At 31.6% G+C, this 23199-nt stretch overlaps 2 protein-coding genes and 1 long non-coding RNA gene across 3 annotated transcripts; all 3 read left to right on the top strand.

The window, feature by feature from the left end:
• The first annotated feature begins 18960 nt into the window (after positions 1-18960).
• LOC130676381 (uncharacterized) lies at positions 18961-21227 on the top strand. The gene is made up of 5 exons (XM_057482534.1): positions 18961-19217; positions 19402-20250; positions 20318-20421; positions 20668-20703; positions 20976-21227. The coding sequence occupies exons 1-5, from the start codon at positions 18977-18979 to the stop codon at positions 21225-21227; spliced, it is 1482 nt and encodes a 493-aa protein (XP_057338517.1). The 5' UTR covers positions 18961-18976.
• A 63-nt stretch (positions 21228-21290) lies between these two features.
• Positions 21291-21616, top strand: LOC130676537 (uncharacterized). The gene is made up of 3 exons (XR_008991425.1): positions 21291-21374; positions 21437-21528; positions 21591-21616. It is a non-coding gene; the product is annotated as an uncharacterized LOC130676537 (long non-coding RNA).
• A 130-nt stretch (positions 21617-21746) lies between these two features.
• LOC130675976 (uncharacterized) lies at positions 21747-22814 on the top strand. Its single transcript, XM_057481919.1, has 2 exons — positions 21747-21960; positions 22062-22814. Exons 1-2 carry the CDS (start codon positions 21852-21854, stop codon positions 22775-22777), a joined length of 825 nt encoding a protein of 274 aa, XP_057337902.1. The 5' UTR covers positions 21747-21851; the 3' UTR covers positions 22778-22814.
• The last annotated feature ends 385 nt before the right edge of the window (positions 22815-23199 follow it).

Here is a 23199-nt window from a genome sequence, read left to right as displayed (position 1 = left end):
TCAGGAAATAGTAAGTTTTTGGGAACTCAAATACGTTAAATAAATTTTTTTGTTTTTTTTTTTTAATATTTGTAGTAAATAGAAAAAATTTTCCGCTTCTGTGAAAAGAAAAATTAGTATCATTTGCGACGATTTAAATAAGTATTCAATCACTGTAAATAAATAATTCGTGCAAACGTAGATTTTCGTTCAAAAGAAATCATTATAAAATAATTGAAGCAACAACTGAGTTGTATTTTTTTTTTTTGCATTTTTATAGTTAATATAGTTATGAGATTGTTATTTTAACTATGTGACGGTTGCAGTTGCAATCATTATTTCACTTATAATAACTGTAATCAAACAATTCATAATGCTACGTTGTTTTGTTTCATTAATACCAATTCCTGTAGTTACGTTAACTATAGAGTTATAGTGAAATAAAGCTTTAACTAAAAATTTTAGTTTTAGCAATTAACTCGATAGTTAGAATAACTATTTTATATTAACAATGAATCAACACTTACGATTGAAACAATTTTTTAGTTACTTGAACTAACGAAAAAGTTGCTGTAATTACTTAAAATTTATTTAATTTTAACTTCATTTCAGTAGTTGTGATAAAAATTTTTAATCACTATCAAATTTTAGTAGCACCAATAAATTTTAATATGTTTCAGCAACTAATAAATAGTTAATATAACTATCAAAAATAGTATTAGGAATTAATTTTAAATAGTAGAAGCTTTTTAGTTAACATGACTATCGACTTTTCTCTGAGTGTGTGTTCGCGGAGGATTCAGGAAAATAAAAGAGGATTCGGAAAAATTTAATTCTACCTAATTTTTTTTAATTCTAAAATAATATTTAATTTATGTTCTCGTGGTGGATTCAAGAGAATAAAAGGGAATTGGAAAAAGTTTAATTCTAACTAATTCTTTTTAATTCTAAAATAATATTCAATTTCTGTTCTCGCGGAGAATTCAAGAGAAAAAATCTGTCTATCGGTTGACCCTGCGGGCCAGCCCCAAAACTTCCCGCTGTTTTCGAGCTCCTCGAGCTCGAAAACATTGTTGTGGATACATTTTCGAGCTCTTCGAGCTCGAAAATACTTTAGTGTGCCATTGTTTTAAAAAAAAACCGATTTTAGCATTTCTTTCTCCCACGATATGTCAGGAATGAATTGACCGATTTTGACGGTTGTGGCGGCAATCGACGTGTTTTATTGAGTTCTAGAGCTGATTAGATTTTGAAGTTGATCGTAGTAGTCGTTTCTGAGAAATCAATAAAAAACTAAAATAAAAAAAAAATTTTAATTCTTATTCTTTGTATAACTTGTAAACTACATGACCGATTTACCCCAAAATCTAATCAAGACTAAGTTTTGGTGAGCTCTTTCAATCGCCACCAAGTACGTTCAAATCGGATCATCCGTTCCAAAGATATCGTCGGACAAAAAAAAGTTCACACACACACACACACACACACACACACACACACACACACACACACACACACACACACACACACACACACACACACACGGACGTCCACCCGGGAATAGTCAGAATAGTTTCCTAGGACCTCAAAACGTCGACATCTGATGAAAACTCGATTTTTGAAAATCGGACCGATACCAATAACTTCCCTTTTTTGAAAATTTGCAATTTCCTTAGCGGGAAGTTAAAAAATCGGTCTATCGGTTGACCCTGTGGGCCAGCCCCAAAACTTCCCGCTGTTTCCGAGCTCAAGAACCTTGAAAACATTATTGTGAATACATTTTCGAGCTCTTCGAGCTCGAAAATACGTTTGTGTGCTGTTGTTTTCGAAAAAAAACGTTTTTTACCATTTTTTCTTCAAAGATATCTTTGAAACGAATAAACCGATTGAGACGGTTGAGGTGGCAATCGACGCGTTTTATCAAGTTCTAAAGCTGATCAAATTTTGAATTCGATTTATCGAGTCGTTTTTGAGATACTTCAGAAAAAATAAAAAAAATTTTTTTTCTTAATTCTTTTGACAGCGGTTTCTCTTGAACGAATGAACCGATTTTAATGGTTGAGGTAGCATTCGACGCGGCTTATAAAGTTCTAGAGCCCAGTCCATTTTGGAATCAATCCATCGTGCACATTAAAAATTATCCAAAAAAAACATTTTTGAGAAATTTTATTTTTGGAATATCTCTGAACGAGCCCAACCGATCAAGCTCAATTTTCTTACAGCTTCAAGATATTGACAAGCCACGTTGAATGACACCTTAAAGTTCAAAATCGGTTCATCCGTTCAAAAGATACAGGTATTTACATACGGACGTACGTACGTACATACATACATACATTAGGGTGGGCCAAAAAAAACTTTTAATTTTTTTTTTTTTAGCTACTACGAAAATATTGTTCAAGATGATGAAAAAAAAATCCTGGTAAAGTTTCAGCCCTTAATATTAATATTAAGAGGTCGCTCATTGTGATTTTTGATTTCCCATTTAAATATCATGGAAAAAAAAAATTTTTTTAGTTTGGAATTTTCTACCTCGGCAATGGCTCATTGTACGAATAAGCCCAGCATACATTTTTGTAGGGAATTTAACGCTCTACAAAAAAAGTTTCTTATCATTTTTGGATAAATCCATCTGTTCAAAATTTATCAACAATAATTTGTAGGAAATAAAATTGTCTACAAAAAAGTTTTTATAAAATTTTATGATAAGTCCGATAGTTTCGCCGAAGAAGTAAAACGATCTCGAAATTTATTCTAACTTGACTTCGAGCTCCAATAACTTTTGAACCGATGGATTTATCCAAAAATGATAAGAAACTTTTTTTGTAGAGCGTTAAATTCCCTACAAAAATATGTACTAGGCTTATTCGTACAATGAGCCATTGCCGAGGTAGAAAATTCCAAACTAAAAAAATTTTTTTTTTCCATGTTATTTAAATGGGAAATCAAAAATCACAATGAGCGACTTCTTAATATTAATATTAAGGGCTGAAACTTTACCAGGATTTTTTTTTCGTCATCTTGAACAATATTTTCGTAGTAGCTAAAAAAAAAAAAATTAAAAGTTTGTTTTGGCCCACCCTAACATACATACACTCGGACATCATCTTGAAATTAGTCAGAATAGCTTTCTAGGACCTCAAAACGTCAACATCTGATGAAAATTCGATTTCCGTAAATCGGACCGAAACCAATAACTTCCCGAATTTTTGAAAATTTACAATTTTCTTAGCGGGAAGTTAAAAAACGGATTCGGAATAGTTTAATTCTAAATAATTCTTTTTAATTCTAAAACAATGCTCAATTTCTGTTCTTCCCGAGAATCCGAGAGAATAAAACAGGATTCGAAAAAGTTTAATTCCATCCTATTTTTCTTAATTTCAAAGTCTTGTTGCAATTCCTGTTCTCGCTGAGAATTCGAGAGAATTGTAACCATAACAAGAAAAATTATTTTTCTTTTAAACTTTGAAAAAACAAAATAATAATGATTAGTAATTATTTATATATTAAAATTTTATTCTGGGAAAGAAACGAAATAATACTTTTATACGTAAAATTTTTTTTTTTTTTTATGGAGAAATTTTTGAAAAAAAAAAGTAATTAAAAGAGAAAAAGGCAACGGGAAAAAAATGTAAGAGTGATCGTGAGACGCTCGCCGACCGACAATCTGGCGGGAGAGAGTAAGTGAGCGAAAGTTAGTTCCGCGCTCACCGCTAGAGCGTGCGGGCTTCTTGGATATGGACACTTATAGTAGAAGTGTTAAAAGCAAATGCAGCGGACGTTATCGTCAGTCATCACTCCACTGCTACCAAGTGAACTTTGCGATCTGGATTCACTAAACTATCAATTGCTGTTCCTTCAGCTAAAGACTCAGGATTTGAAAGAATCTACAACGACAACAAACAAATTAATGATAAGTTTAACAATTATTATTTTTATTAACATTAAACTAAACAAAACAATAAGCAATACCTAATAAGAAACGCCTGGTTTATGATTAGCTCGTAAAATATTCATGATACTTTCAGCAGCTCTAACAGGCACCGTGCTCTTTTCAACGACAATTTTATCATCAGTTGCCACCTCAGCAATCATTCTCGCTGTGTTTTCAACGTACGTTAAATCAGCGGCACGGCCTTTACCATTTCCTTATCTTGGTCGGTGTATTTACAGACAAATTTACAGAAAAATTAAATCAGCCTCCTGTATCGCAGCTTCAATGTCCGTAGAGAAGAATAAATTCTTTCCTCGGCATTTCTTGAGCACTTCATCCAAACCCGGCTCATAAATCCGCAGTTTCTCTGAGTTCCACTGAGCTATCTTCTCATTATTCTTATCAACAACCGTCACACGGATATCCGGACACTTCAGTGCTATTACACTACATGTTGGACCACCTACATACCCAGCACCAATGCCACAAATTTTTTTGATTGTCATTTTCAAGTCTGAAACATCAAATCGATTATTAAATACCTGCAATTAAAACATTTAGAATTAAAATCATTAAAAAAAAATTAACATTTAAATAAAATATAATTATTTAAATAATTATGTACTTACTCAGGTCAGATCCAACGTCGTTTTTAAAATTTTTTAATTATAAATTCAATGATCAGCCCAGTTAGCTGATAAATTCGAGAATGTCTCCAACTGACAGTGCCCGATAATTTATAACAATGAATGCACCAACTAATTGTTTGATATGATTTCAAAGTCTGGCGTTTCAGAAATAATATTCTTCGAAATACAGTTTAATTTAACTTGTATTTTATCACAGATACCTCATAAATTTTAGCTCTTCATAAATAAACACTAGCGCATATTAATTACAATCAAGTTCCGCTCGTAATCCAATAAGAAATTCTCTTGATTCGACTAGTTGGAGTAAAGTTTAAAATTAATTTAAAAAAATTATATATAAATAATTTGAGATGAATTATTTACGAACACGATTAGTTATTAATTTATTACTGCAAAAGCACGATTACGAATTTATTGATTCATAAATAATTGCAATTAATGGACACGTGTTTTTAAAAGAAAGAGACTAACCAGGGGCCAGTTCATTCAATGCAAGACAATGAAAATGATAGTTGATATTAATAGTTCATACTAAAACATACAGAAGTATACGGCTTGCAGGGAAAATCCCCACATCACATTCTGACCAGTGTATATTTCGCCTAAATACGTTTCCATGAAGCAACAAAATGCCCAAATCACAAAAGTAACAATTCGACCAATTGAAAAAATGTCAAAGTTAAAAAATCCTGAAATCATACATCGCAGAATTCACGATTCGTCCAAGTGACAGTTCGTCAAAATTATAAAATGCCCAGAAATAAAAGGGAGGATAACTTCAGTCAATAATCTAGAATTCTACAGTAAAATTAGTATTATCATAACAGTAACCAGATAATAGACAAAAAAAATCAGCGGTAAATTTAAAAACAAGATAATTGTATATCATAACCCTCGCAGAATTGCCATAACGGTATTTCTACGGTATTTTCCGAGTATTTTTTGGGTATAAGTATTATTACGGTATACCCTAGGTATCAATGCGGTATGTTTGTGAAATTTTATTACCGTATTAATACCGTAAATATATTGTGTTGATACCAAATTTATATAGGGACTGTACCGTATTTATACTGTGTTTATACCGTATTTACGCTCTCGCTATACCGTATTTGTACAATGATTATACTCCATTTATATGGTTTTTATGCTGTACTTAAACGTCGGTTATACCGTATTTATACGGTTGCTATACCTCATTTAAACAGTGGTTACTCGGTATTCATATAATGTTCGCACCGTATTTAAACGGTATTTATGCGGTATAAATATGGTGGTTATGCCGCATTTATACAGTGATTATGCCGTCTCACTCTTACAGGCTGAAAAATACTTTTCATATCTTTCAGTTTTATTAACAAACAATCTTCAGATTCTATAACAGATACAATATGTTTTACTACTACTTGCATTCTTAAATGGCTCATCTCTTCACTATGTTCTGCTTTCAATTTTTCAATAAAAAAGTACAGCTGTAAAAATGAACTAGTTCATTTTTACTTTCACAAAAAAAGTTTTTTTCAAAAAAATTTCTCTCATTAACAAATAAAAACTCTTGAAACTAGTAAAAATTTTTCAATTTAAACATAAAAATATGTTTACTTGAGGAAAAAAAATTTTGATTCAAGATTAAAATTTCAAGATAATTATTTACTTGGTGCAAGAAAATTTTACTTTTCCGAATCGTTAAAACAAAATTTCTTGAATCAGGAATTGTTTTCTTGATTCGAGTTAACTGTTTTTTCTATGTAGTAATGATTTGCAAGAACATCAGATAATTTTGAAATTCATTTAGGATCAATATTAATAACTAGGATTATTTTATGATTAAAAATTACATTCTTCAATTGAAACATGTCTAATAAACACTGCAGTGTTTATGTCGTATGGGTATTTTGACATAAAAGTCTTTTTTTAGTTCATAAAGTTCTTTATTTGTACATTAGAAAAACCTTCACGCGTCTTTTAAATTTTAGTTTCTCTACACAGAAAATACAGTTAACTTGAACTAAGAAAAATATTCTTGATACAAGAAAATTTTTTTTAACGATTCGGAAAATAAAAATTTTTTTACATCAAATAAATAATCATTTTGAAATCTTTACTTTGAATCAAAATTTTTTTTCCTCAAGTTAACATATTTTTATGCTTTAGTCGAAAAATTTTTAATTGTTTTAAAAGTTTTTATTTCTTAAAATAAGAGATATTTTATTGAAGAAAGCCGTGCCAGGTTATTGTAGCAATATTGCATTTTTTTGTTTGAAAAAAATAAAATTTCTTGGAATAATTACTATTTGTTTAACAAAAGAATTTTCGTATGCTCCAACCAAAAAAAAAAAAGTTACTCAAACCGAGAGAAAAATTTCTTGGGAGAAAAGATATATATGGAAGAGAGGGAAGTCACTGGTGCTAGGCAGCAGCAGCGAGAATAGTTCGGTGCGCGCCACTAGGTAGCGCCTACGATTTGTAGTGTCCCTGGTAAGAAACTTATTTCAGAAGTCTTATATTCCGAAATTGTGACCATTCTGGCGCGGGTACTCCTCCGTTATTCGATAGAGTGATAAGTACCTTTTTTGATGGTAATATAGTACATCCTATATTACGTAATGACAAAAATATTTATTATCAATGTTTCCATAAATAATTTATCTCTGAATTTGAACTTGAGCTTTAACAAAAATATTTTAATCAAAAGTCTATAGAATCTCTACTATATGATTAAAAATATACGAGTGACATAATACATTGTAAAGCAATATAAATAATTATATAGAGCCATTTATCATTAATAATTATATATAGTTTTTTTTACCATGTACTGGATAAATTCCGTATAAACACCTCATTAAATCAGTAGAATTGTTGTGTGAACTCGGTAGAAATGCCGTATAAATTCAGTAGAAATGCCGTATTATTACGCTAACAATGTCATATTATTACGGTAGAAATTTCGTATTAATATCATATACATGAAGTATTAATCTTATAGAAATGCCGTATTAATACAGTAGAAGTACCGTATTATTACGGTAGAAATAACGTATTAATACGGTAGAAATGCCGTATAAGCTTCGTATAAACGCAGTATAAGCTCTGTAGGAATACCGTAATTAAATTTCACAAACATACCGTATAAATACGGTAAAAGTACTTGTTATCGACTACGTGTATGCTCTTTTAATACAGTGTTCAAACCGTATCATGAAAACCGCGAGGGAATAATGAATAGTACTTTTTGGTATAGAACAACAAGTTAATTTATTATCTTTTATATTTAATAAAAAATAAATAAATTAAAACTAATTATAGTAATTTAAATAAAAATAATTATTAAAAAAACAAAAAAAAATTTTCTTTGAAAGCCTGGAAACACCCTGGGAGAGGAAACAGGGTGGAATCACGGTGGAATCAGGGTGGGTACACCGTGTAACCACCCTGACTTTACGGTGTATCCACGGTGAATACGCGATGTACGTGAAATAGCGGTGGGTACACCGTGTAACCACCCCGGAATCAGGGTGGTTACACGGTGTACCCACCCTGATTTCACGGTGATAAAATGAAAAAAAGCCCACCGTGATTCCACCCTGTTTCCAGGGTGATTCAAAACCGCCAGGGATAGGAGGATTTAACCAGTATTTAGAATTTCGTATGCTACCGAATACTTTTTAATCCTGATATAATTTTTTTATTTCATAACCTTTTTAGGATATAAACGGATTTAACCAGTATTTGAAATTTTCAATGCTATTAAAACAGCCTCCAGTCTTTCAACGTGTAGGGACTTCGTGTAGGGCCGACGGGGTAGTCGACCAGACTCCCCTGAAGCAACCGGGAAGGGGGTAGACCGCGATGTTAGACCGCGTAAAGTTCGGTATGTGTGTGTGTGTGTTGTATATTACTTGACCGTGTGTGTATTTTTGTGTGTTACGGGACCGCGTGAAAATATTAATAACCAGCGACATTTTGTTAATTAACCCGCATTAAAATTATGGATATTAATTATTGTAAGGGTAGTAGAACTGAGCATCGGAGCTCATGTAAAAAGGTTCTTTTTTTTGTTTTGTTTCTTGTTTAAATAGAAGTCTTGATTATTGTTGAATTATAAAACTGTCTATAAATTAAAGACCCCTTTTGAACCCTGGACTCCGGCGAGCTAAACCGAGCAAAAAGGGGTAACTGTTTATTTGGAATTATCAATGTGCTGATGTATAATTGATAACAAATTACTTATTCATCTAAGTTCTGATTTTCTGGTATTTAAAATGATTTTTGTTAATTAATTCGGCTTATATTTAATAATTAATTAATAATTTTAAATTAACCCGTTATTTGACTCGTTACAGTCTGATAGAAGTTTAATGAAAGACTATTTTTTGAATATTCAAGCCGCCATAAGTTTTGAAGGAATGAGCTGATTTTCACGCGATTGGCGGGATTCGAGGCAGTTTTTTAAGCCGCACAAAGAATTTTCACGTTTGAATTGATCGAGCTAGGAATTTCGGAGTAATTCCAAAAAAAACTTTTCGGCTTTTTTTCGATAACGATAACGATAACTTTCAAACAAACACACACACACACACACACACAGACCGACAGACAGACACCATCGTGGGAATAGTCAGGGAAGCTTCCTAGGACCTCAAAACATCGGGATCTGATGAAAACTCTATTTTCCAAAAACGAAATAAAAACAATAACCTCGATTTTTGAAAAGTTTTAATTTTCTCAGCGGGAAGTTAAAAAGTTTTCATCTCTAATATGTATTTTGGATCGTGATTTTATGAAATACAAAAGTATTTGAGCACAGGAAAAAAAATTCTATGTAATTAGATATAATTATATGAAACTCTATATAATTTTATATAAATTTGTATAATTATATATGATTATATCTAATTGTTTAAAAATTTTCATGTTTAATTGCACGGAAAAAACTGTTCTGTAAAAGTTACAGAAAAAAATCTGTAAAATTTACTGATGACATTATTTGTAAAATTTACAGATAAAATATGTTATTTTGACAAATTTATAAATGTTATTTTTATAAATAACATAATGTAATATTGGCAGATAATATTCTGCAAAAATTACATATTTTTTCTGTAGATTATACAATATTACTTTATGTAATATTTACTTATAGTTTATGTAAAATCTACATGAGTACACTGTAAAAAATCCGGAGTATATCTGGAGTGAATTCGGATTGAAATTAAATCCGAATTCACTCCAGATTCACTCCGCCACTCGGAGTTCCGGAGTTTTGTGTGCGAGTGTGTGTTTGCGTGCATGTGTGTGTTTAGGTGTGTGCAGGCGTGTGTGTGTGTGTGTGTGTGTGTGTGTGTGTGTGTGTGCGTGCGCAAATGTAAATGTGTGCGTGTGTGTGTGTGTGTGTGTGCGCAAATGTGTGTGTATGTGTGCAAATGTGTGCGTGTGTGCAAATGTGTGTGTGTGTATGTGTGTGTGTGTGCAAAAGCGTGCAAACGTACACACACGCACACACCCACACATTTGCACACACACACGCATTTGCACACACGCACACATTTGCACACACGCACACAAAGACCTGCACACACCTCAACACACACATGCACGCAAACACACACTCGCACACAAAACTCCGGATTTTTTACAGTGTATTTGCATACCTTGCTCTGTATTTTTTACATAAATACTTCTGTGAATTTCACAACTTCACTATGAAATTTTTGCAGCCTCAAAATGTAAAAATTACAGATTTAGGTTTACAGAACTCACAATGTAAAAATTACATTTTTGGTTCTGTAAAAATTACATAATTTAATTGAAAGACAAACATCTGTAAATTTTACAGACTTTTCTGTAATTTTTACAGAACTGTTTTTTCCGTGTGTATATAGAAATATATAATTATTAGGGTGGTCGATCAAAATTAAATTTTATTCTCTGGTGCCCTATAAAAAGATTCTTTCTAGTGAAAAAATACCTGGGAAATTTGGTTTTTTCGTTTTAAGTGAAAATAACACGTGCCTTAGGACGATCAAAGTTCATTTTTCGATACAATCACGGTTTTTTTTTTAAATATCTCATGAAATATGCAGATTAGAGGAAAAAACCAAAGAAACAATTTTTGAGGAAATTAAATTTTTGACAAAACAGGTCATATTCATTTTTTTTATGAAACGCGTATTTATGAAGATATTTAAAAACAACTTTTTTATATCTTATCAATTGGGCATTTTAAGAATAACGAATGATGATAAGAACGTTTTTTCTTAAATATAGACAAGTTCGTAACTCGTAACATATCAATTATTTATGCTTTTTACAGTTTCTATATACTTGGAAAAATGTTATTTTCAAAATTTGTAATCCTTAAAACGCTCAATTCATAAGATCTAACAAAGTTCTTTAAAAATATCTTCATAAATATACATTTTATTAAAGAAATGAACATGACCTTTTTTGTCAAGAATTTAATTTCCTACAAAATTTTTTTCGTGGTTCTTCCCCCTGATCTGCATATTTCATGAGATATTTGAAAAAAACCGCGATTGTATCGAAAAATGAACTTTGATCGTCCTTCGGCACGTGTCCTTGTTATTTACAACGAAAAAACTAAATTTCTCACGTATTTTTTCACTAAAAAAAAGCTTTCTATGGAGTGCCAGAGAAAATTTAATTTTTAAAGACCACCCTATCAATTATATATAAATATATATAATTATATAAATTCATATATAGTCTTAGATAACACTATATATATTTATATAAATCTTTCTAATTTAATAAATATAAAAATATCTATAATCATATATTTAAATATGTAATTTTATATAAATATATATAATTCTATTATTTGATATATAATAATACATATTTATGCATTCTGTCTAAAATTTTTTATATAATTTTATGCAATTATATAAAATTTTATATAATGAGTTTTAAGAAATTCTATCTAATGGGAATTTCTGAGTGAATATTAAGCTGTGCGGGTTAAATCATAACATTTTTTCAAATAATTTATATGTGATCGAATAATGTAAGATATTATTCGGAATAATTGAGTTTACAATGATTTACAAAATTTTATAAAGTCTAAAAAATTTTTGGATTTACCGCATTCAGAAATGTTAGAAAGTATACAAACTTTTTTCAAATTTCTTAGAAATACATTAACAAGACCAAAAACAGGATGACAGCAAAAAAATTTTGAAGTTTCAACAAAGAATTAAGTTATAAAAAACTGAGATATAAAAATTAAAAAAATTTAAGTTAAGTTTAAAAAATTTTAACTTCTGATTTTTTTTAATTTATCAAAAGAAGTCATTATCGCCCTGATATTAGTGGGTATACCGCTAATGGTCTCTTGACTCTATGAACAATAATATAATTTACTACAATGCTAATAACAGAATCAATCATTTATTGATGTCTTTAATTTTCTCAAGTTCATTTGAATTCAAATTAATACAATTAACACCTCTTGTCAAATGTGTAATACAGCACTGTGGATAACACCTTAGACTTCAGACTAGCAGGACATCGGCCAATCAGTATGACACCTAGCATTAGCAAGGTGTTCGAAATTGTGGTAAACAAAAGAGTGGTTAACTTCTGCGAGGAACACAACGTCATACCGGATAATCAGTTCGGTTTCAAACGCAACCACTCAACCGTCCACGCCATCAACAAGGTGGTCTCGGACATTTGCGAAAACCTTGCAGACAAGAAGCTGGTAGCAGCTGGTCTCCTTGACCTGAAGAAAGCGTTTGATTCCGTCTGGTTAGACGGGTTCATCTATCTGTTGTCAACTCTCAACTTCCCCAGAAGCCTACTCTACAACATCATGAGCCAGATAACTGGCAAAGAGTTCGTAGTATGGGACGGCAGGATTACCAGCGCAATCACCTTCAACCTGGACGAGGGATTGCAACAAGGAGCGGTCAACTCGCCAGTATTTTTTAACATCTACAGTAGTAGAATACTAAACCTGTACAAGATGAACGCGAAGAACATGACATATTCAACTGCGTTTGCCGACGACCATTTAAATATAGTGGAAACCTAAACATGCAAACCTCTTAATAAGACAATTTATAGATAAATTGAGAAAAATATAGATAGCCCGAACTGGGAATCGAACCCAGACCAATTCGGTATCGCGCCGAGTGCTCTACCAGTCTATGTGGCAGGCAGCAAGGTAGACACTATCTGGACCAAACTGGAGGACCTGGTGGGCAAAATAAACAAAAATTACAGGCTGTGGAACCTCAGACTAAACCCCACAAAATGCGAGACCATCCTGTTCCATAAACCGGTGCAGCAACTATCCAGAGTCAACAGAGAAGCCTACAGGGCATTTAAAATCAAAGCAGTGGACCTTAACACCATGGAGGAAGTAGCCATCCCACATAGAAAGACGGTAAGATACCTGGGGGTCAACCTCGACTATCTCATGAGGATGAATGAGCACGTTACAAATCAACTTAAAAAGGTAAGAACCATATTCCGTGCCCATGGGTATCTATTTCACAACAAACACCTTAGCAGAAAGGCGAAGATCATCTGTTATCTACTGCTAGTCAGACCGGTGATCACCTATGCGGCACCAATATGGTGGAATATATCACACTCACTGATGGAACAGCTGCGGATATTTGAGCGACACTGCCTCCGTGCATGCACGAGGCTCTACAGGTCACCGGAATCGAACTATACAAAATATATACCATGTGGCACGCTATATGAAGTCGCCAATATTTCGAGGATTGACTCATTCATAATAAAACTCACTAGAGATCATTACAGCAAACTACCCTAGAGCAAGAACCCAATCATCAAAGATTTAAGTAGACTGGACGAGGAAAAGGCCAGAAAATATAACGAGCAGGGATACCTGCCTCCACAATATTTCATGCACTTTGATAAAACTGGTGTAATACGAGACCAAAACAACGTCCCAGTGCTGTACCACTGGAAAAGAAATCGTGCCAATAAAAGAATTGCGCTGAACCATGACAGCATGGTCACTAATAACCTGAACTTCAGATTCTCAATGGCACTTCCGACTCGGGACATAATTGACTTCCGCAGACTGTACACTGAAAAATACTGGTGGCTGGCAGGAGATGCTAGACACATCCCGGAGCTCCAAGAAAGAAAACGACGATGGTTCGAAGCGCTGGCGCGAGAAGGCCAGAATAACGGTGAGAGCTAAACAACAAAAAAAAAAAAAAAACAAAAACAGCTCTTGTAAATATGTAAATAACCCCATGTATATATCCCCTCTCCCTCCTTTTTTCTCCTTCTCTCTCTTACTTCACTATAAATTACTTACCAATGGTGGTTTTATTAAATTTTCCCACCAACTTACCACTCAAACATAGCCTGTAAAGGCATCAAACAAACCCAATGGAACGTCTTCAAGGACCTGAAACTCAAAACGGAACGGGCACGAGAAGCACGGATGGTATCCAGTGTCCATCGATTAAAAAAAGCAAATATTTTGGTTTTTATTATATAATTTATTTGACCTAATCTTAAGTATTACATATGATGTACTGAAAGGAAATAAATAAAAATTATTTAAAAAAAAAAAAAAAAAAACAGACTAGCGGGACCCGGGTTCAAGACCATGAGTCGGTGAATTTATTTTTTTTTTTTTAGTCATGACAATTATTGTATATATTACTTTATAAAGTTATCCCGAGTCGAAATATTAAAACCCCATCTGAGCCTTGTAGCGCCTGAACCTTTTGATGTGGGTAGTTGCCGCCTCGATTTTAAAACCTTTTTCAACCTAACTCGCCTGAAATTCGGGTAAGGAGGAGCGAACTAGGGTTTAGTTTGAAGTTTAAAACTCTGTTTCAACCTAGTACGCCTTAAATAAGGTCGAAAAAGAATGAACCGGGGTTTAATTTGAGATTCAAGACTCTACTTCAACCTACACTAGTCGAACCTGTAAATTTTTGTTTAGGATGAAAAGGGGATTAAAACTTAGAAATTATTTTTCTTATAGTAAGGTAAAAGACCTAGTTATTGACCCTGGCCCAGTTTCTGACTTTTTCAACTTTTTTCTTATTTACTTAAAAAACTATAACTTTAAAGAGAAAATCAATTTATTCTTAATTTATTTTAATTTATTTTTAACCTAATTAATGGCAATTTAAAAAACATAGAAAGTATTAACTGAATAAAAACAAATATTTTAGCCATAAGCGGCTGAGAAAGCCATTTTTGAAGTAGAGTCTAAGCAGTTTACGTTAGGAGGTACAATGATTGAATCTGTGCACTAATTACAGAAAGTACATAAAAAATTTTATTTTCCAAGTTAAAAATGTTGATTGGCTTGATTACACTGATATTGTGATAAAGTATATGTAAAAATGTTATGAGTGACAAGTGTGATGAAAATTTTACTCAAATTCTTTTGAATTAATTGGCTGTGATAAATAAATTTGATCATCGATTGAAATGAAAAAGCATACGTATTCTAAAGAAGACACAGGAATAGTAAAATAATTATTTGTTTCCTCACATCTGTGAAGGTAAGGAAGCGCACAATTTATATCAGTATCATTATTTATCCTAAATTGATCGACAGATAAAATTTCTTGGACAATCGCATAATGTTCATAATTGCAGTTGCAAGCATAAACATGGTCACAATCATTATTTAAGACACGTATAAAACAAAAGATAGATGCAAAACACAGCTGACCATTATTATTTTGATACGCAACATATGAAGACTCAGTTTGTAAACTTCTCGAGTATTCTTTCGAGACATAAATTTTACTATCCTTCAAAAGTCTTAAATATCTTTGGATACGACGAGCTGGTAATAAAAATCTAATCGCTTCTTGTACAAAATCGGGTAAATCTTCAGGAATATATGTTTCATATGTTCCAACTGTATGACAATTATTAAATATACGTTCGTTGATTTTAGCTTTCCTTTTCTTACCAAAACAAAAGTCCCGAAAATCGCCCTCTACAAGTTGATTTTTGTATTTTTGCATTTTGAGTAGCTGGTAATGAGCAGAAACTATTTGTGAATCAATATGTGTTTTTCCATTGATTAGTGCCAAAATTTGGCCATTCAAATCTTCATACTTGTAACATTGATATCCCCACAAAGGTCCTAAGTTTATAACACATTCATGAAGGTGCTGTATCAGATGTAAATTTATGGAGCAGAACTGAAGTCCGTATAATTCCTGAAATTCTCTGACAAATTTATTAAGAAAATTCGCAGCTAATTGTAGCATATTCTGATCGATTGAATCAGCACTTAAAAATGCTACTCCACAAATTAGCAATAAGAAATGATTAAAAAAATCATTTCTCATTACTCCATTTAATACCGGGACTGAATAATAGAAAAACCATGCTTTCATCTCAGACGCTTTCCAGTGGGTAAGGTCTTCAACTGCACGAGGCATGCGGTGGATAAACTTAGGTGGTTTGATAGCTAAAAAATGCTGGTTTACTACATCTTTAACATGATATAAAGAAAAAGGTAGCGCACGGTAAGAGCTATCAAACCACAGTGTCAGCAGCTTTTTAACCACTCCACCATCTATGCAGTGCATTCTGTCAATTGCCGTGCCAATAATGAAATTTGGCATGAACTTTGATAAAGCACAAGGTCCTTTAACACCCATCACCGTAACACCTGATTCGAAAGCAACGGTTCCATAATCTACCGTTTCTTGAGACGTTCGCAGGGGTAAATCCATATTGTACCGGTATACATGTGTTGTTCCACCAGACAGTAATTGAAAAGATTCACCTGGTACTTTACAAATGTGACAACCAAACTCTCCATTAAACTGAACCATGTTCAACATTTGGCATTTGGCAACCATGTCACAAGTTCCCATCAATAAAATTGCTTTTACGTTGATAATTTGATTATCTGATAGCACAAATTGATGGCCGTTGATGAGCTGTCGAAATTGAGACTGTAGTTTATGCACAAAATAATTCATGTTCGGCTTTAATTTCCCAAATGATAACCCAGCTAGTAACATATTCTCTCGATTCATGCGCTCTTTGTATGGCAACTCATTAATAGTCAAGTAAATTGGACATATGCTAACACCAGAAGATTTAAACACTGGCACATCATCAGTATACCAGGTGAACGACAAATTATTTGAATTTGCCAAAAAGTCATCATTGTTCCATTCTTCATATAACTTTCCATCATATATATCACTTATTGTATTCGGTTGTAAATTATTTCTTTGAAAACGTGATTGCAGTTTATCGTAAAAATGTGGTCGCCTAAATAATTCTGCCAATTGCTCAATTAAAGAAAGCTCAATAAAATATAAAGCTTTATATCCTTTTTTTCCTTGACAATCAGCACATACATCTCGAACCGAATTTAAACCATTTAAACATAGAGAGCAATAATAATGTTTTATTACCGTTTGAGCTTGATTATTTGTTAGCATGAAAAACTTTTTAAATTTGTATAAACTGTTACGTTGTAAATTCTCTTCAATACAATGCATATTAATTACTGCAATCATGTCCGACAAACACGACAGAGAAATGTTATGATTCAGGAAAATAGTTAATATTAGGAGCATACTTTGACTTAATGTCAGCGGTGAATTTGTATATAATGGTGGATCGTAGTCATGTTCTATATAATGGCGATTATTGTTCATACCATTATTATTACCGTCATCATCATCATCGTCGTCATCATCATCATCGTCATTATCGTCATCATTGGCACCGTCCAATACTCTTTCTTCTTCTACTAGTCCATTTTCTTCAACAAGTTCTTCTTCTTCTTCTACGCGTTCCTCTTCTGCTACCGGTTCCTGCTCTTCTATTGGTTCTTCTCCTTCGACTCGTTCCTCTTGTTCATCTTCTCTGATTAATTGGTCTTCCATCTGTTCTATTCTTTCCTCTGGTTCATAGTCAGATTCTTCATCGTCTATTCTTTCCGGTGAGGTATTGTTGTGTGGTAAATAATGTCCACTCTAAAATCATACAAATTGATAATGAAATAAACACACTAGAAATTATTTTACTTCATTTTTTAGATCGAAAGTAAATCTTAACATGAAAAGTCACGATAGCTTTTCACGTCAAATACGCATTTGAATCGATCAAAAATGAACCAATATAATAGAGTAATCAGCACGTAATAATGAAAGAATATTTCCGAATAAAAATCAAATGAACGCCATAAAGAAACCATAATGACAGTAATAATAACTATAATTTAACAATAAGTATTAATTTACAATTATTCAAAACGTTATAAAGGTTGACCGTGCAACCCACACTAGGATTAATAATTAACCAATTATCTTTGCAAAAAAAAAAAAAACATAATTTTTCAAGAAACAATCCCGTTAAAAAAACAGTTGTACATTCATGTCTTGCAATTATTACAAATATAACATATTTCCCTCAGACAGTGAAAAATAAAACAAGTAAAGAAATGTAATTGATATATCATGTTGAAATTTAAAAAAATCATTTTTTGATAAAGTTAGAATAAAAAAAATTTCAATATTTGTAATGTTTTACATTGATAACTTTCCAAAGAAAAACATCTATCAGGCAGCATTTGGAGTAAGTATATAAGTAGAATTGCCGTAGAAATTACAGTTTCCAATTACTACATTTAAGAAGTAGTAGGTTATTAAATAGAAGTAATTATTTTTTATAATTTTATACTTACTTGACATACAAATTAATGTAAATATTTTTACCTGCATTGGCATTTCTTCATGAGCTGCATTACGATCTAGCCTCAAATCATTTGGTTGGTTACTGTTTATGAACCGTAAATTTTCTCGTTTTTGTTTCGAAGAAAGTTCGCAGAACGACTTCCGTGGAATTGGTAGTCGATCACTCATGTTTCCAAAATAAAACAAATTGTTAATAAGTTGTGGTTTTTATCTTTCAAAATCACTTGCTGGTTGTATGTAAACATAAACATTAAAGCGGCGGCCATTATAATAATAAGTTTAGTTACATGCGCAGTCACAGCGCTGCATTCTCTTTTTAATTATTGATAGTCGATAAAGGTGCACAATGTACATATAATTATGAGTGTGAACGTAGCAGACATCAGACAAATTTAAAATTATAAATAAATAGAGCAAATAATTTAAAAAATAAAATTTTTTAAAAATGCACTTATTAATTTTTTAATTTTTTAAATGCGCATTTTGTAAAATTTTATTTTATTAATTATTTACTCTATTTATTTATAATTTTAAATCTGTCTGATGTCTGCTGCATTCACACTCATATATAATTATATGATTAGCGAAAGTTCTCGAATAGTTAGTAAGCATCTATCATGGCGGCATGTGCTGTTTTATTTAATAATCAATAAAAAATTTTTATATTTGTTGATTTTTGACTACCCAAAATAATTAAAATGCCTCCAAAAAAAGCTTTAAAAAAGAGTCCAAAGAAGTCAAAAGCAAGTGGTGAAAATAAATTCACCAAAAACTCTTTGGCTTTAATATGGTGGATCAACGAAGGGTCGAAAGATATTATATCAGTGTCTCGATTATCAAAAAAAAATCGAACCGTGGGGTCAATAGTAAAGTTACTTTGGGAAAATGCAGAAACTAAAGAAACCAAAATGTACGAGGCTAAAATTATTGCATTTGACAGTAAGTTATTAAGTTCTTATTTTAAATTTTATCTTTGACGGAATATGTTGATTTCTAACCTCCAATATATTATGATCATTATGTTATAATCAATATTAGTAATACATTTTAATAAAGTAGCGTCGAATTATAATTAAAAATTTTTATTTTTTGCAAGCCAATGACAGTTTAAATTTTTTTTCAGCAAATTATGATAAGTTAAATAATATTCTTCTGGATGACAAAGGTGAAGTTCACGACTTTAATGATAAATTGTTTACCGAAAAGGTATTACAACAAAAAAGGAAAGCTACTAGTGACAATAAAACTGTAAAAAAATCAAAAATTGACCAAAAAAATCAGCTTGAAGATCAGTTACTCCATACCCCGTCTTTATTTTCATCTTGTAAACCTACCGGACCAATTTTGAAGCAAAATAATTCACAAAATGTTCTCACAGCAACATGCGTCTCAAACTATACTCAACAACCGACTTATACTTCTACTTCAAGTAGCATTTCTTCAAATGTTAAAGATGTTGAATCATATTTTTGGTCGAGTGAAATTCATAACGAGTTCGTAAAAACTCATCATAGTGCTGTGAGACATGATGTTTTTAATCTTAAAACTTTAAATTCTCCGAAGATTTCACCACCATTATCATACCAATGTAATAATTTAAATACCCACGTACAAAAGTCCCAAAGTCATAACTATGGTCAAGCAGGAGTTGAAGACAATCATCAAGATTCTGGTCCTTTAGACTTTTCCAAAAGTGGCAATGCCGTACCAATCACATCGGTAGCCAGCAATACTGAATCTATTTTGACAACGTCAGTTATTAGAAATGAAATTTACAATGAAGCCGATTTAGCTCACAGTGAAATTTCAGCTAACATTGAACCATCTGCACTTACAAATGAAGACTCGAGGGAATCAAGTGATTCTACAGCTATGATTTTAAACAATGAAATAGAGAAAATCGACAACATTGAAGAATTACAAACCTCTGAAGTTAATGTTGGAGCATTACATACATTTTTCCCTAAAGAAGGTAGTAAATTTTTTAATAATGAGAATCTAGTTAGAAAGATAAGAGATTAAAAAAACATTTTTTTTAGTTACGGAAGGAATGATTAAATTTTTTGAAAGCGTTCATGCCGGAATAGAACAAGCATATGAGCAACAAATGAAGAAAAATTCTCATTTAAGCAATACTCCAAAGGTTCAAATTTACTTTTTTAGAATATAAAAAAAAGATAAATAAGCAGTAACAATAAATCTGCGACTAAAATTTTATGAAGTAATTTTACAACTTTAATAATTACTGAGGAATATCTAATATTTGGGTGCAAATACTTAAATACGAGATACAAAAATAATTATTCAAGTTTATCGAAAAACTCGTTAATATTTTTCCATGTTAAGATTTTAAAAACATAATTAATAATGAATAATACTTTTTTTACAGATACCGCAAGAGTTTTATATACCTGGAGATAATAAAGTAATTTATACTGTTTGCTAGTCATAATGAATGAAAACAATGCAATCATAATTTTATGTATGAATTTTTTTTTTAATCCGAGAAATCTGAATTTCGTGAAATAATGTTTACTTAAAAAACTATACTAAAAATATACTAGAAATTGAAATATTAACTGGACTTCAAATAGTCCTAGATATTGATACATTTTAAATAATTTTGCATTGGTTTCTATTTCAAAATTATTGTTATAATTGAAAACATTTATGAATTAAAGAATCACTTCCTTACAGGTTGAAATTTGGGTTAATTCTGGACTTTATTTACCAACAGAGAGAATGACTTTCATCGTTAATAATTCTGTTGACAAGAAACAGAAACCAAGCTGGAAAAAATTCGTAGGGTTAGTAATGCTAGAAGTATATGGAGAGAGTATCGGGAATTTTTCTGCAAAGGGTTTACGAGGAAGTCAACATTTAGGCATTGATTCAAAATTGTTTGCTGCTACATTCGGTAAGTTTGACGAAATACAATCAATTAAATAATATCGGTAATTTTACGATTCTATTTTTTAGATTTGGTCAAATCAAAATTTACTGTTGATAAAATCACAAAAAAAAATTACATATCCGTCATCAATGCTCTTGCATGGAAAAAAAGAACCAAAGAAACGTCTATAGCTCCAGATGAAAGTAAGTTCCGTATTTTATAGCTGAAAATTATAAATTTAGTAATTATTTATGTTGTTCAATAGTTTCCGAAGAAAATCTCACGTTTTTCCAAAAAATTATAGTTGCTTTGAAAAAAAATCTTGTATGGCAAAGTAGTGGACAATCTATAACTGAGGTAATAATTTATGGATTTCATTAGTTTAATTGGTAGTTTGTAATTGTTCTTTTTTATTTTAGTCAGAAAAAAATCTTTTGGAACCTGGTTTGCGTAAGGTAAGGCATTACACGTCATGATAATTGTAAGGTTACGACTAGACAATTTTCCAATTATTTAATCTTATAGTTAGTATGTACATTTCACATTACATAAAATTTCATCTTTTACAGACTAAAATTTGTGATAGATATAGCATCTACTTTCCGACAGATGTTGTTTCGTACATTGAAAGAAAGTCAACTACTAAGTTTGGCCAGTCTGATTGGAAAATATTAGTGAAAATGGCTCTTCTGGAAGTTTATGAATCAAATATAGTGAATTATTCAGCAAAAGGTACCAGGTGCAATAAAAAAACGGGTATTGATCCGTCAGTGTATAATGCAATTTTAGGTGAATATCTAACACTAAGCAAAATATAAAAGAAGTTAATTAAATCTATAAGACAGTATCATATAATGAGAGTTCACAATTAATAATACAATTTGTTATAGGTTGGGCACGATCTAGGACTTCAGAAGAGATCAAAGAGAAAGACTTCGTTTATTACGTAAATAAATTTATTTATAATAAGAGGCAATATCCTGGAGACACTCTTTCGAAAAATAAGCCGACACCAGAAAATAAGGGAAACATCCAGTTAGACAATCAAGAAGAATCATCAAGTGGCAATACTCTTCACAATCCTCCTGAAAATATAGGTGAAGTGCCATTGGACAATATGCCACCGTGTAATTTAAATGCCTTAGACCAGGCTCACCATAACGTGAATAAGGAATTAGAGCATAATAGAAATGTTTCCATCGACTTGGACAATCAACAGATATCATCGAGTTGCAATACTCTTCAAAGTCCTTCTGATAATACTGTTAAAGTGCAATCGAAGAACATGTCACCGTATACTTTCAATTCCACGGACCAGGTTTACCATAATATGAATAAGGACTTAGATTTCGTATCTCAAGGTCGTAAGTATCCATTAAGCGTTGAAAATTATGAAAATATGATGGATGTACCACCAAGCTACGTGCCACCATATAATCTACATACTGTAAACCAATTTCAAAATAATTCGAATTGGAGCTCAAATTATGTATCTCCAAATGGTGAGTATTCACCAAATGTAACCAGTAATCATATCCAACAGTCGATGGATATACTCCAATATAAATATGATTACTTGCAAGACCGTACATACTACAACTTTTAAAGTTGTAACTTAAATTTTTATACTACCAAGATGTTTATACTCCAACTTAATTTTTGTCTTTACTATTTTTTAAAATATTACAGTATTTTCAAAAGCTTACAATTTCTTTTATTGTATTTTCGTGTGTTTGTACCATTGCATAAACTTAGTAATAAAATAATCAACCAATGAAAATATATTGATTATTCAATTGTAATTTTCAAAGAAGTAGACATTTAAGAAAAAATATGTTATTAATATTTATACATTTAAAAATGATGAATCAACATATATATATATATATATATATATATATATATATATATATATTTATTGAGACAAATCGCTTTTTGTCTTCGCGATTTTTACCAGCAGCCACCAGAATTCGCGGGTTGAACCCTGGCTTAGGCTGGCCTCTAACAATTTTTATTTTATACTGGACA

Source organism: Microplitis mediator, chromosome 10, assembly GCF_029852145.1.
Source record: "Microplitis mediator isolate UGA2020A chromosome 10, iyMicMedi2.1, whole genome shotgun sequence".
Classification (NCBI taxonomy): Eukaryota; Metazoa; Arthropoda; class Insecta; order Hymenoptera; family Braconidae; genus Microplitis; species Microplitis mediator.
Note: the sequence above shows the minus strand (reverse complement) of the source record. Positions and strands in the feature narration are given on the sequence as shown.

Bases quoted from the DNA above. Each gene is read 5' to 3' on its own strand.
- LOC130676381 (XM_057482534.1), top strand. From the start codon at position 18,977: ATGCCTCCAAAAAAAGCTTTAAAAAAGAGTCCAAAGAAGTCAAAAGCA. The intron at 20,422-20,667 runs GTTCAAATTTAC...CTTTTTTTACAG, and splicing joins ATTTAAGCAATACTCCAAAG to ATACCGCAAGAGTTTTATAT. The intron at 20,704-20,975 runs GTAATTTATACT...ACTTCCTTACAG, and splicing joins ATATACCTGGAGATAATAAA to GTTGAAATTTGGGTTAATTC.
- LOC130675976 (XM_057481919.1), top strand. From the start codon at position 21,852: ATGGCTCTTCTGGAAGTTTATGAATCAAATATAGTGAATTATTCAGCA. The intron at 21,961-22,061 runs GTGAATATCTAA...AATTTGTTATAG, and splicing joins AGTGTATAATGCAATTTTAG to GTTGGGCACGATCTAGGACT.